Source organism: Silurus aristotelis, assembly GCF_946808225.1.
Source record: "Silurus aristotelis genome assembly, chromosome: 16".
NCBI lineage: Eukaryota > Metazoa > Chordata > Actinopteri > Siluriformes > Siluridae > Silurus > Silurus aristotelis.
The window spans coordinates 16,923,491-16,938,979 of record NC_139589.1 but is presented as its reverse complement, the minus strand read 5'-3'; the positions used below and the strand labels follow the sequence as shown (position 1 = coordinate 16,938,979).

Genomic DNA, 15,489 nt, shown 5'->3' with positions numbered 1-15,489 from the left:
AGACAGTGTCTGTTAAACGGTTATTGATTCATTTAATCTTTTTGTTGTTGTTGTTGTTGTTTTGCCACTCACACTGTATAAAATAAATGGTTTATTCCCTAAACAATTTTAAATGTTAAATGCTTTTGAGGTTTAAAAAAAAGGAAAGTGTGCAGAATGTACATGAATCCGAATTGAGACACAAAAAAATCATTTTAATTCTGTTTGAAATCAAATTCAGGCGTTTTGACATTCAAAAAAAGAATCAGATTAAAGTCGCCTGTGTGAACATAGTCTAAGATTCTAGCAGCATTTCGCAAACCTATGCCTTTAAGAGGGTATTTTGGGCGGTCTAACCCACCTCTCTGCATATCTCAACCACCCCTTTAAAACCCCGTCGAATCACAACGAGGGAGAAAGAGAAAAGGCGTTCGGCCATTCGTTTGTGTGCAGGAGGGCAGGAGAACCGGGCCTCACGTATATCCTATTTCTCATGCAACTGACCATAAAAAACAGAAGCTCGGCGCGCTAAAGGTTCACAGAAAGCGATCGATGCGGCGGGATGCGGCACTCTAACGGAGACCTGTATAACATATCACAAACGCCATTGTTTTGTTCGTAAACGAAGCTCGCGGCTGTAAGACGCACGATTTAAACGCTCGTTGCACCTCGTTTTCGAGATCCCCTTTCTCCTAATCCGGTTTGGCTGCAGTTATTTTGCAGGCAGAGGGGGGGGTGCACGCCATGTCGTATCTCAGTGCTGCGTATGGCGGTGAGAGGACGTGAGCCGCGCGCGGAGACTGTTGCGAAGATGCCACGCGCTTTGCGGAGGCTCGTGCATCTCGTGCTGTTGTGCCCGCTTTCCAAGGGCCTGCAGGTAGGCTGCTGTTCCCATCCACTGGCTGTCCTCCCTATTTACCTGATGTGGGCACGGTGAATTTAGTTCTGCTTCAACTGGACATTTTAATGAGTTCATTCATTAAAATTTATTTCATTATTTCCCCAAGAACTTTAAACCTAAATTTATAAATACGCAGCATTAAAAACACAACCAACATAATACTGTACTACTACCCCAGCAATCATCATCATTACAATGGTAATAATGATAGGTAGTATGTTGTTGTTGTTGTTTTTATTATTAACAGTGCCTGCTGAGCTACTGTTTATAATATATTATAGGCTCTGTAATTCAATCCATACATTATCATTGCTATTATCAATATCATATTATACATTACTGTATGATCTATCACACTATTTATTTAACAGTATCTTCCTTTTTAACAGTTAATCTAATTAACTATGCATGAATGGCCCGAATAACGGATGTTGGGTTAAGGAGGGGATGGACTTAAAGGTAACAATTTAGTTTCATTTTTAAATTTAAATAAAATACCTGCTTGTTTACATAATATATCAAATAATATTTTTTAATATTTAATAAGAACAACATAGAATAAATCATATTAATGCAATATACTTTTTATTATATTGAATAAATTAAGTCAATCAGTCAATTAAATTGGCACATATTAAATCATTCATTCATTCATTCATTCATTCATTTTCTCCCGCTTATCCGTAATTCGGGTCGCGGGGGCAGCAGTCTAAGCAGGCCCCCGCCTTCGACTGCTGCCCAATCCTCACAGCACCGTCCCTTACGGTCCCTCCTGCAGGTGGTGAGCCCACGGAAAGGCGGCCCCACGTCACTCCGACGTCACGGACCTTGATATTTCCCTCGTAATGGACCCCCGGGGCATAGAGGGTTAAGGGCCTTGCTCAAGGGCCCAAGAGTGGCAGCTATTAAATCAATTTAATAAAATTAAATAAATAGAAAAATGTAATAGTTTACATTTGTTAGACCCCTGTGTGTGTGTGTGTGTGTGTGTGTGTGTGTGTGTGTGTGTAATTGTGAGGATTTTCTCCTTTCAATAGAAATTCTTGAAGCTGGACATAAAAATTCATATCGCTAGTGATAGCCATTAGCCATTTCCTGGTTAGTGGCAAACGCTAGCGTTATGGATTCTTTAGTGTTTTCATGCATATTTCCAGTACGGAGTGAATAGCCACAATGACACAGCACTAACTCTAACTCACTAACTGTCCTCTGAAAATAACTCAACATACAGTAATTAATTTCAAAATAACTGGCAACGAAAGTGAGTACACCCTAAGTGAACATGTCAAAACTGTGTCCAAAGTGTCAATATTTTGTGTGAGCACCATTGTTATCCAGCACTGCCTTAATCCTTCTGAGCAAGAAATTCACCAGAACTGCACAAGTTGTTGTTGGGATCCTCTTCCACTCCTCCATAATGACATCACAAAGCTTGCTGGACATTAAGAGACATGGCACTTCACCTTCCGCTTGAAGATCCCCCACAGGTGCTCAATAGGGTTCCGATCTGGAGACACTCTTGGCCACTCCATCACCTTGACCTACAGCTTCCTTAGCAAGAAAGTTGTCACCTTGGTGGTGTGTTTGGGGTTGTTATTATGTTGGGAAACTGCAGTTCGTCCAAGGGAGGGCATCATGTTCTGCTTCAGAATATCACAGTAAATGTTGGAATCCCCCAGAACCAGCTTCACTCATGCAACCCCAAACCATGATGCTACCACCACCATGCTTAACTGTAGGCAAGACACAATTTTCTTGGTGTTCCTCACCAGGGCGTCGCCACACGTGCTGGACACCATCTGAGCCAAACAAGTTTATCTTAGTCTCATCAGACCACAGGACATGTTTCCAGTTATTTGTGTTCTTGGACAGATTGTATTTAGAAAACAGTTTGCGGGCTTTCTTGTGAAGAAGAAACTTCCTCCTGAGAGCCATGCCTGCCAACTTGTTGCAGTGTGCGGCATATGGTCTGAGCACTGACAAGTGGACCTTCTGCTTTTGCAACCTCTAAAGTAATGCTGCAGCACTCATGCGTCTGTTTTTTGAAGCAGCAGCACAGCAAGAGGACTCAACTTCTCTGATTGACCCTTGCCAGGCTTGTTCCTAGTGAAACTCGTCTTGGAAAACCCCTGTATGACCATGACCACTGTACTGTAACTCATTTTCAGGGTGTTACCAATCTTTTTATCGCCTCGGCCTTCTTTGTGGAGAGCAACAATTCTAATACTCAAATCTTTAGACAGTTCTTTGCCATGAGGTGCCATGTTGAAAATCCAGTGGTCAGTATGAGAGAATTGTACTCTAAGCACCAAATTCTAACTGCTCTAATTCAAGATGGTCCTGTCAAGCATATTTTGAAACCAATGGGTGTATGTTAAGTTATTTTTAGAGGACAGTAAATCTGTACTGCTATACAAGCTGCATATTGACTACTCTAAAATATATCTAAGTAGTTACATTTCTATAGTATGGTCCCTTGAGAAGATATACTAAAATCGTTGCTGAAATGACATGTTGCACTAAATTTTAATGCCCACACTCATTGGTAATGCTCTGGGTGCTCAAATTGTCTGGCTCAGTTTAGCTGGGACTATTTTAAATACATGCCTACACTACTGAACATATTATTTAAATGCCAGAGCCTAGCATTTAAGAACAAAGATCTCTCCTTCTTCTTCTTCTTCTTCTTCTTCTTTTTCTTCTTCTTCGATTACATAACACGGGCGTCCTAAGACCTGAGGCTGCTCATTGTATGAGCTAATAGGGATGCCTTCCTAATGCAAGAGCACATACTGCCCTGCCCACGCCAAGCATTTTTATACAGTCAAGTTTCTCATCTAGTCTAACCATAAATATATTATTTATTATTATTATATATAATATATAGGATATAATATCACCAAGCATTTAAAAGTTAAGAATTGTTAATGCTTGTGAAGACGAGTTTCTTGTTTATGCATAAATTCAGTTTGTATTTATTATATGCCCAAAAAAATTATTTAGCATGTTTTTTAAATATTGTTATGATTAGTCCACTTTGTGTGCTTCATCAGGGGTTTAAGTGTGTGTCTTGAAGTTTTTGTTGTCTTTTACTGGAACTTGACATTCTAAATCAGTTTTCCTGTGTTGCTTCCTTTCTACTTGTGCTCAGTCCCGTTTGCCTGCAGTGAAGGTGAAGTACCTGTTGGTGGCATGGTTGGGTGTTCTGGTAACCAGCTGGGTCGTCTACATACAGTACTCCTCCTACTCGGAGCTGTGCCGGGGCCATGTCTGCACAATGCTCATTGTAAGCTACAACACCAGCACCCAGAATACACATCTTCCATCTCCCATGCTCACAGTAAATTACTGTATTAATGTTTGCTGACACATAGTCAATGTAAACCTCTACTTTATTGAAGAAAACTTCAAAAAGCTTTTTATAATCATTTATTCCAGTTGTAATTAGTGCAAACAGAAGAACAGAATTAAACTCTATATGAGTGTACATATGCGTGCATTAAGCTTTTAAGCCAAATTGTTTGTCACTAAATGCAAATGCCTGATAATCTGATACTGATTTATTGAACGTTATTTAACATACAGGCTAGAAAACAGACTGAATACAGAAGAATAATCTCTAAAACAAAAGATTAACGCCTAGCTGATTTTAACTTCAATCACTCAATAGATTCAAAGCAAGATTGCGGCATTGAGAAGCTCTCATTATTAAAAAAAAGAGGATATGTCATGCCTCTGGGTCTCAAAATGCACTTCAACTTCACCAAATGATACAGAATTTATTTCCAAAGCACAATATCCTAAATAATGCATACTGTTTAAACCAAAATGACATTAGCCTTATGAATTCAAAATTAAGTATATATTTAACTTTAGCTACATCTACAGAAAGTTTCAATGTGCTGACCAGACTCATGTTTTCTGACTGATAAAATGCATTAAACATGCTACAGGAAACAGAACAGTATATCACTTCATGTAAATAGAACATGTAGCCATAGTCTTGATTGTCTCCTAAAAGGTTTCTGGTGTGGAACATAGTAGTTACACCTTGAAAAAAAGGAGTTATTTGCCAGCTATGAGATGTGTCACACTGCATGTAAAAGATTGCAGTTGGTAGCATGCACTCTAGTACTGATGAAATGTAGTATATTTTGCATTCTGAGCATGTTCAAACCACTTCCATATGTTAGAGCCTTCCTTTGCAAATGTATCGTCAGAACAGAACAAATCAGATGACCCACTTTCATCATCATATTCACTCCTGGACCTCCTTGCACTTGCCTTCTTGTCATTGCTTTCCTTTATGTCGGGGTGTAATTAAATAATGTGAATGGCAATTATAGGCTGGCTTTATTCCAACCTTAAGAACTGTACAATCAGGTGGCAGCCATTAGCAGTTTATTGCAATGCAAATCTAAATAGCTCTTTAATTGCTTACCTCTAATGCTGTACTGTAAATTCCCCCCAAAAATTATTTTGTTTCAGATTTGTAACATGGAATGCCTCGCAAGTGCATTATATCATATTTCTAGGGGCGTAATAATGTAGTTAGGTTGAAAGAGGCAGATGTAGATGACAGGGGGGTATGGAGACGGATGATCTGCTGTGGCGACCCCTAATGGGAGCAGCCGAAAGAAGAAGAAAAAGGAGTAATAATACAATGTAGAGTATTGTCTTGTTCAAAACATGCCCAGGATAAGGCTATCTGACACACATTCAGATATTTGTGGATGCAGTGAAAGAAACCATAGTTATTGGGAAGTTCAGTAATGGAGAATGCAGGACTACTTACATATACTTACGACTAGTTCACAGGTGAATAGAAAAAAGCCCTGTGCTTCAGACATGCCCCATTTATTTAATTAGCCATATTAAATGCAGAATTCTAATGGAACAGTTTTGTTTTTGTTATATGTTGCTGAGACTAAATGGATGCCATAAACACAATGCTATTAATTAAGTTAAGTCATTTTTATAACGTCAAATCTAAAGCACATATTTACGCTCTGCTTATATTACCCATCACGCACTTATAATCAGGCCAAGTAAGATTATTATTCACAGTGGACTTGCAGTTGTAGGAATATTGTATGTGTATTGTGTGTTTATAGATACAAGCTTACCTTAGAATGTGATGTGTTGTGTTTGATTATGTGTCAGTGCGAGCACTACCACAAGGGGATTATCTCTGGCTCAGTGTGTAAATCTTTATGTGAGGAGAAAACTCTCACTCTACAGCACTGCCTCTCCACATCGCCAACGCATCAGGTGAACACATTCACAACTCGTGTCATTTCAGTGGTAACACAATTTATCACCACCTATTGAACACTTTTTTTTACTTCGATATTGTAGTGTACTACTTACATATCTATTACTATTCATTAAAACACATCGTGTATGAAAGTCTCTCAGGACTAAACTAGACTGCTTCATTACTTTGAGACACTTTTTCTGTTCCAGTCAACTGATAGCAGTTACTTAAAAAGTGAAAAAAGTGTATCAAAGTATTACTTTGGGTAGTCCAAAAAAAACATTGAATCAATGATGTGAAAGACATTTAAAAAAGCATTTTTGATTTCAATAAGGAGTTTGAGGTGACATATATACCAGTTATAACCTTTGTTACCTTTCTGTTACCTGCAGTAATTGTAATAGAACAAGTCAAGCGCTCACAACTAGTTTAACAGAAATGTATCCTGATAATATCTTTGTTTAAAATTGTTGGGTTGAACCTGCATAGAGTAAAACGCTATACAAATAAAAATGAATTGAATTGAAGTTTTGGCTGATTGGACAAACAACCAATGACTCAATGCAAATAATTCACATATTATGCACACTCACATATGCCCTTCAACCTCAGCATTTATTTATTTATGCTTTTTAACAGAGGCAAAATGTTTCCTGCTATTTAATGTGTTATATCATTAATGAGTGGCATTAATAAATATGTCAACCCTTACACAGATAGTAATCCTATAATGTGTGTATTTCAGGTGTACAGTGCCGTGTGGAAGGAGAAAGCTGTGGTAGTTAAGTGTGGATTACATGATGATCAGCGCGATGCTAGTCTGTATGATAAACCCACTCGTGGCACATCCATGGATGAGTTCCGAGAAATGTTGCACTCTTTTCTCAAGGTACTTCTTTTCACTGATTTCATTTTTAGTTTGGCTACCAAAATGGGGTATACTGGGGTATACTATTATTACTATTATACAATATTATTCACATATAGCACCATTACAATGACAGCAATAGTGTAAAACCTGTCATAAAATCTTCAAATACTAATACAAAATAATAGGTTAGATATGAGTTTATTAACATTCCATTCAAATACAGTTATGTAAAAATAAAAAGTACACACTCTGAAGTTTTCAAGTGTCAGAATTAGGTAGATACAACCTCATACAACACACAATATAACACCATGTCATTATTTATTTTCACAAAAATCCAGCCAAAATCTAGAAACTATGTTTGAAAGTAAGTAAACCTTATGATTCAGTAGCTTGTAGAAGCACCTTTAGCAGCAATAACTTTTAATCGTTTTACAAAGTCGCCTAAGTGCATTGAAGTGTGTGGGTATTTTTTATTTACAACAGTTCAGTCGGATTGAGGTCTGGACTTTGAGTGGGCTATTGCAACACCTTGATTCAGCTATGCTGTTGTAGATTTGCTGATCTGCTTATGACTATTGTCTTGTTGCGTGACCCAATTTCAGCTAAACTGTAGCTGTTGCACAATTGCCTCGTATTTGACTCTATAATACTTTGGTAGACAAAGGAGTTGATGATCAGATTAACGACTGCAAGTTGCCCAGATCTTGTCACTGTAAAATAAGCAGAAATCATCACCCTTCCACCACCATGCTTGAGGTGCCGATATTCCTGGGATGTCCACTCCTGGTTTTGAATGTTTTCCACTTGCGAATAATGTTCCTCAGTGTTGAAGGATGGACTTTTAACTGTTTGAAAATGGCCTTATAACCGTTCCCAGATTGATGACATCAACAATTGCTTCTTTAAGGTCATTGTTGATGTCTTTGTTCCTTGCCGTTGTGTGAACACACCCCTGAATGCTCCAGACCACAAACTGCTAAAACTTTTTTATTTTTTTTAAAGTTTTTTATTATAGAGGTAGTCACACTTTTTGATGGTCAATTAATCAAGGCCTTTGAATTAGCATTAGCATTTGCTTCTTAAAGCAGTAAAGGTCATTTTAGATTTATTTTTGTAAGAATTTTATATATCATGAGATGTTTATCTGAGGTTCTACTTTTAAGACATGCTACAGATCAGGGTTAGGATTGATTAATTGATATTATTTTTATTATGTCCTGATATATAAAATTAAAGAATTCATAGAGGGTGTACGTATTTTTACATGACTGTATCTTACTGGTTCTCGGTTAAAACATAATGAAAATGTAAATACATAAAGTTAAAAGCCAGTTAGAACTTTTAATAAAAAATGCTATAGATTTTTTACAATGCATGCAATACATGTTGGACCCCTGATGGGTTTGAGGACCTAGTCAGAGTTGGATGGAAAAAATAGTGCATATACAGTAAATTAAGTAGAAATGTGACTTTTATTATCTTTCTGTCCCCTCTGCAGAACAGTCTGGGTGAACAGCTGTCTCTTGGCTCACTTGTCTTGCGCATTGTCTCACTGGCCGATGTCAATGCTGATGGTAAAGTGTCTCTAGCCGAAGCGAAGTCAGTGTGGGCTCTGTTGCGCATTAATGAGTTTGTCTTGACCCTGGTTCTACAGGACAAAGAGCATGCACCCAGTCTATTGGGGTTTTGTGGCCAACTTTACACCACAGAGCATGTAGCCCACAGTACCCTCCTCAGTGTAAACATGCCATCCTGGCTCCACCCCCTGGTGCCTGAAGCTCTAAGCAACTCCCTTAATCACTGGCTGGCTCCAGCCTGGCCACGCCGTGCCCATGTCGCAATTGGTCTGCTAGAGATGGTCGAAGAACTTTTCCATGGTGCATATGGCACTTTCTACATGTGTGATGCTACTCCTCAGCGAGTGGGATACAGCACTAATTATGATTGCAAGATGTCTGACTTGGGAACTGTGGTACCTGAAGAAACTGTACGGGCATTCCTGAAAGGACGACATTGCCAAGTCAACGCTGACTGCACATTTGGGAGTGACTGCACGGCCACTTGTGACCGCCTGGCCAAGCAGTGCAACATAGAGGTGGTGCGACCAAATTTGGCTAAAGTGTGTGCCCTTCTGAGGGATTTCCTTTTTTTTGGGGCACCTCCTGACTTGATGGATGACTTGGACAAGCAACTTAGCACCTGCATGACACTGAGTGGCCTGGCCTCACAAATGGAGGTGCATCACTCACTTGTGTTAAACAACCTCAAAACGCTGCTATGGAAGAAGATCTCGGACACCAAGTATTCTTGATAAAAAGCGACTGGACACAGAAATATGGAAGAAATTCCTTTTTCAGGGCGAAAGAAAACTATACCATACTGACCAGCAATCTGAAACAGAATATGGCAAATTGTTTTGTAGATTAGATACTATTGAGTGCCATGCTTTCAGGAAGTATGTTTAAATGGACTAGCCATGAGCCATACCCTTCAGCAAAGAAGCTTTAGTAAAAGCTCTTTAAAAGTGTGCCTCAGGAAATCGCTTTCATTTATCAGACTTAGAGAGGGTAAGGGGTTATTATTAAACCCACTTCCCAAATTCTTATTTTTCCTCATTACTCCTTCCTTCAGATAAAGAATTAGATGATTATAAAATCAGTGAGATAGGGTAGTTTAGATGTCCACAAAAAGTCTCAAAGACCCTCAATGAGTCTTCTTTATTTTACATTTGGGTTAGGTATTCCAACATTGGCTGTGTTTACCTTAAATGACAGTATCGTGCAAACGTCTTTGTTGAATGTGATGGGGGAAAACATGTAAAAAAAAATAAACAAAAAAAAATGTCTAAATATTTAAAAATGGGCTACAAATAGTATATCTGTATTTGGTGACCAGCCTTTGCCTTTAAAAGTGGGTCAGTAAAACTCAGGTTTACTGTGGTGCAGTATTTTAACAAACAATGCTAGTTGGGTCTTGCCGTGGGTCTTCTGCACACTTTGGCTCTCAGTTGCTTCTATTTCACAGCTGTTTTTTTTTTTTTTTTCGTTTTTTTTAAATGTGGTCTATTATGTAATGTTATTTTCTTGAATGGCATACAAGAAATGATATTCATTGTTTTTAAGTGAACATTTGAAAATCGAAAATGTACACTTCTGTCTATTGTCAGAGATTGGAGATGGAGGCGGATGTAAATGCAAGCTATTTATTATCAAATAAAACAAGAACCCAAACAATAAGGTGACTGAAACAAAAATGATTATAAACTTTGCACAAGGCAGACATCTAAAAGTTCAGACAAGACTAATGATTGACAAAGAGACAGAATAACTTAATAGCGTTATTAATTGGTGAAAAAATATGACCAAGTCATGTGATGCGGTCGGGCAAATGGGCACTAATGTAAAAGAGACATAAGACAAAATGTTAGCAAAATATTCTCCAACATTTTCTATCAAAGAAGGATTATTTGTGTCTAAATCCTTTAAAGGCTAGAACATTAACTTTTTTTTTCTTATAGAGCTGTATGCAAATATGTTAAGGTACTTGTAAAAGTAATCCAAGTCAAAGCTTTATTTGATTACAGGTTGAAGTTAGAGTAAAACCTTAACTAGCATTTATTTATATGGAAAGTCTTGAAAACAGGAAACTCAGTGGTATTATGCACAGTGGGACAAAATTATTAGTTAATGTGCCTAAATGAATTTTTTTTCACATTAAGTTGTAAACCATGATTTCTATTTGTGTGATAGGCCATTGTAAACACTTTAGTATTTATAAAATATTAATAACTACTCCATCTCTACACTTTTGTGACAAGGTTACTAAATATTTGTCAATAAAAAAATTTAAATTAAATTATTGTGACAGATAATTATTAACATCAGTGTTACATTAGATAATTAACATTTAGATAATTATTAACATCAGTGCTGTCTAATTAGATTGGACAGCACTGTCAAAACATACTGCTTAAAAACGACTCGTAAATGTATAATGCCTAGAAACACATGCCTAATATTGTGTTGGTCCCCTTGTGATGGCAAGGCAGTTAAAACCCATTAAATAATGACATCACAAGACCACTGAAGACATTAGCAGCAGATCCTAGGGTTAGTCCATGGATCAGACTTGTTCAGCACATCACAGGTGTTTGATTGAATTGAGTTGCTATGAATTGTATGTATTTGATCTGCAGCATTGCTTAGATAGGCGGTACCTGTCAATGTAACATCTACATGAATGCCCAAGGTTTCCAAGACACAGGCCATTACATTGCAGGTAAGCGACATACATGTACCCAGCCACCCACATGATGTAAAAGAAAAGTATTCTTCAGACCAGGCCACCTTCATCCATTGCTTCGTGGTCTAATTCTGATGCTCATGTACCCGCTGTAGGCGTTGTCGGTTGTGAACCGGTTGGATGTCAGCTTGGGCACTCTGACCAGACTGTGGCGATGCAGCCCTATATAAAACATGTTTTGACACATTTATATCAATACCCATTTCAACAGTTTGTGCTACAAAAGCTCTTGGGATTGGACCAGATGGGCTAGCTCTGCCTTTGTGCATCAAAGGAGATGCAAAAATTACGATAAACATTCAGTACGTAACAGTGCTCCAAGTTGACAGAATGGCTACAGTAAACTGCTCTGTACAATTGTGCTGCACAATATGTCAAACCTTGAGTCAGATGGGCTGCAACAGCAGAAGATCAATTCAGGTTTCTCTACTATCATCCAAGAACAGAAATCTGAGGCTACGGTGGGCACAGGCTCAGCAACACATAATGAAGATTGGAAAAACAGCCTTGTTTGATGAATCTTGATCAATTCTTTGTCATTCTTTGAACCATGAACATAACCTATCTTGTGTCAACAGTCCAGGCTGGTGGTGGTGTTGAATGTTTTCTTCACACATTTTGGGGCTGTTAATACTAGTCAATTATTGTTTGAATGCCATAGCCAATTTGATTTGTTGCTGACTACGTGCACCTCGTCATCACCAGAATTTACCAATCTTTTAATGGCTACAACATGCATGACAGTGCACCATGTCACAAAGCAAGTCCTCTGAAATCGGTTTTATGAACATAACAATAAGTCCAGTGTTTTTCAGTGGATTTCCCAGTCACAAGATCTGAATTCAATAGAATCCTATTGGAATGTAGTAAAATGCATGAAAAAATATGCAGGAATTGAGTGATGCAAGACCTGTTTGAGCAGGAGGTTATAGGGGGCTTTCAATCAACTCCAGTATGAGGTTGATGGCTCTAAGTGCTTGGTTTTCCAGACACAAAGATTAGGGAATGAGCTCTTGTATAAGTGAAATATATTTATGATACCCCTGCCAAGTTGAGTCCTACTTACAGTGGTCAACTTTCTTAAGAGTCCTGCAGAATTATGAACATTTCATGGAAGATGTGTTTTTATTCACACTGTTGAAATATGCAAAGAAATATTTCAGTTTGTTATGCTGCATGGTGCCATGGTACATAATCCTCACCAACAATGATAATGGCAGTATTTGGATACAAGTTCTATTGTCTAGTGACCAAATTGTTGAGTTGGTTTGAAGAAACATCCTCATAGGGGCCATATGTTCACCTCTTCTTGTGCATTTGTGATCAGTACTCATCACTGTACAATAATATGTCCATACTTTTTATATAGTTCTGTAGCTATGTATGACATACACTCTAATGTCTCTATGTCCAGGTAAAATTTCAATACAGTACTTGTTTGCCGCAGTAAACAGCATTTAACATTTTTTTCCATGTCATTTACCAACAGTGTATTGTTTAAACGTTTGACAGTACTATACTGCCTTAAGGCTTTAGAATAGAATACTTTACCTGGAATTGCAAACTGTATTTCTACTGTAATCTACATAAAAGGTTTTAACAGAATGTATTCAGAATGTATTAGACTATGCATGTTATTGGTAAATTGGTGAATTTGAGCTTAATGTTGTATTTTAACACAAGAAAATGCTAAGACAAGTGACAGCCAATGAAATCAAACATTTATTAAACAAAACATGGAAAGATTTTAAACAATTAAGACACTACCTAAACGTTTAGCATATTAAATATATCAAACATTTCATATTTTTAAAACCTGGCATGTTTAGGCCATGTCCATGTGTAGGCAGAGTTCACTGAAAGAGAATTAAATATTTAGCACAGAGAAAGAAAAATAACAGATTATTAGAAGGGAAACAAAAAGAAGAGAAAAGGGTAACTAACTAACCAACCTATATAAAGTCCCTCACAAAGTCTGTTTAACTGAATAAAATGTCATTTATATATCACTTCTAACAATACACTCCCCCATCCTGAATGTCCACCAGTGACACCGCATGTCCATTCAATATAGTTCAATCATGGTTGATGTTTTTATCTGTTCACTGATGGACACGAATAAAAAACTGTTGATCATAATTGCAGTTCTAAGCCATTGTAAAAATTTACTTTTAAAAACATTTATTAACTCAGGGTTCATTAATGTATTTAAAAGAATGCTAACATGCCTGACTTCTTTTGGACGCATCTCCCTGTCTTTTTGGAAATGTCTTTTCCATGGCTGGGCTTTAAATCCCTTTCTGGAATGTTTGTTTATACCAATTTTGTTTATAACAACAAATCATATAGATACACAGTTTAAACACCATATCACCAATATAACACCATCACCAAGTAAAATCAAATGGTATTTTTTAGCCATTTTAGACAGTGATTGCTTTGCAGAATATTATAAATTGATTTTCTTTTAATGTATTAATTTACGTTTATTGAACAGCATTTCAGCAATTATTTAAGATGCATTTTACAGTCCTTTATAAAAGATTACCTATAATTTATTGTAAGTACAATATGCTTGTAATTTTGCATCTGTAAACACCTACCAAGCAGGTACAATGGCATAAAATATGAGCATATCAATAGTATCTGTAGTGATCTATACATACATCTTTCTCTTTCTCTATATCTTTCTTTTTGGTAGTTAATTATTTTTTTTGCAACAATTCTACAATTGCTTTCATATATTTCTCAAACTTCCATGCAGCACAGGAATATCTGTCAGGCGCTCAACAAAAACATAGATTCCCTGTTGGGTAAAAAAGTAAAGCCACTTGCTTTGCAAGCTGTCAAGTGAAGCTGCAGGAATCTCATTTATATGTCTGCACTGAAGACACCAGTCATTGGTGTTTCTCCTCAACTGTCTTGTTAGTTTTCTCTGGAGGGAGCTTGGGCTGGAATCATGTGCATTCATAAGTATAAACTGACCCCCTTGTGTGTCCAGCGATGCCACAAAGAGCCTCAAGGTCCCAATGCAGTTGATGTTCTCAATTAGTGTTTTACTTGAGAGAGGAGTAAAGAAAACCTAAAGCAATTATATAACCAATGATCATACATTGACAAATGGTAAGGTCCAGAGAAAGAATGGGATTAGCCTCATAGTTTCAAGTATTTGTACCATCTGCTGCCTGATATTGGGAGCAGGTCTTCTACAATTTGCATTAGCTGACTGAATATCTTCTGGAATTCTGTCACATGGACATTAGGTTTTGAGGCACAAAAACATTAGGCCATGTTTTGGTTATGATGGCTGATAGACTTTATTATAATGAATCATGGAGCGATGATGGTGGTGAGGGGCAGGATAGGGAGATGTTGGGGGATTAGAGTGGTAAGACAGAATTGTGTCACTTGACAACTCTTAGATATTTGACATAACATTGGTAGTTTAGGAAATATAGGATGATAAAAACGCTAATATCTCTCACATTGTATGAATACCATTTTATACAGACCCAAGGATAGGATTAAAAATAATGCATAACATTTTGTAAACCTGTACTCTACACACTCAGACTCAAGACTGTCTGTAACAACTATAACTGTAAGATAAACACTTTGGTTATGCACATTATACATTTTGCAGCATACTTAATGGGGGTGCAAGCTTTTTAGATAATCTTTTTTGGATGACTTTAATAAATTCAGGTAAGTATAACATTAGACTAAAATGTGCAGAAAAAAAAAAAAAAACAGGAAATAATCAAGAAGCTGCTCTTGTTTGGCACAGCAGTATGCTTTCTGTACTGGTGCAGTGTAATAAACATCATAGAAATGTAGAGGAAAAGCCTGCTGTTTCTCAATGATTACATACTTTGCGGAGTTATTATGAATGCCAATGTTCATCATAGATGATCTCAAAAGATGGAACTCCTCCATGCCAGAGCCTTTAAAAAAATCGAAGCGGTCCAATGCCAAACTCTAGATAAAGTGGGATCCAAATAGCGCTGGTACATCCTGTTCTTTAAAGGTCCATAATCTGCATGTGGTGGGACACACCTGGAGCTGGCGCAACCTCGGGATGCCTCAGGATTGGTAAAGAAAGAGAAGCACACATTCTATTCCACTCAAACATCCAGCACATTCAGAACTGAAAAAGCTAGGCATAAACGACTACAC

At 37.5% G+C, this 15,489-nt stretch overlaps 1 protein-coding gene across 1 annotated transcript; it reads left to right on the top strand.

The window, feature by feature from the left end:
* Nucleotides 1-378: 378 nt before the first annotated feature.
* dipk1b (divergent protein kinase domain 1B) lies at nucleotides 379-10,241 on the top strand. The gene is made up of 5 exons (XM_083563611.1): nucleotides 379-856; nucleotides 4,032-4,166; nucleotides 6,044-6,151; nucleotides 6,883-7,026; nucleotides 8,510-10,241. Exons 1-5 carry the CDS (start codon nucleotides 746-748, stop codon nucleotides 9,320-9,322), a joined length of 1,311 nt encoding a protein of 436 aa, XP_083419737.1. The 5' UTR covers nucleotides 379-745; the 3' UTR covers nucleotides 9,323-10,241.
* Nucleotides 10,242-15,489: the final 5,248 nt, after the last annotated feature.

Bases quoted from the DNA above. Each gene is read 5' to 3' on its own strand.
- dipk1b (XM_083563611.1), top strand. From the start codon at position 746: ATGGCGGTGAGAGGACGTGAGCCGCGCGCGGAGACTGTTGCGAAGATG. The intron at 4,167-6,043 runs GTAAGCTACAAC...ATTATGTGTCAG, and splicing joins ATGTCTGCACAATGCTCATT to TGCGAGCACTACCACAAGGG. The intron at 6,152-6,882 runs GTGAACACATTC...TGTGTATTTCAG, and splicing joins CCACATCGCCAACGCATCAG to GTGTACAGTGCCGTGTGGAA.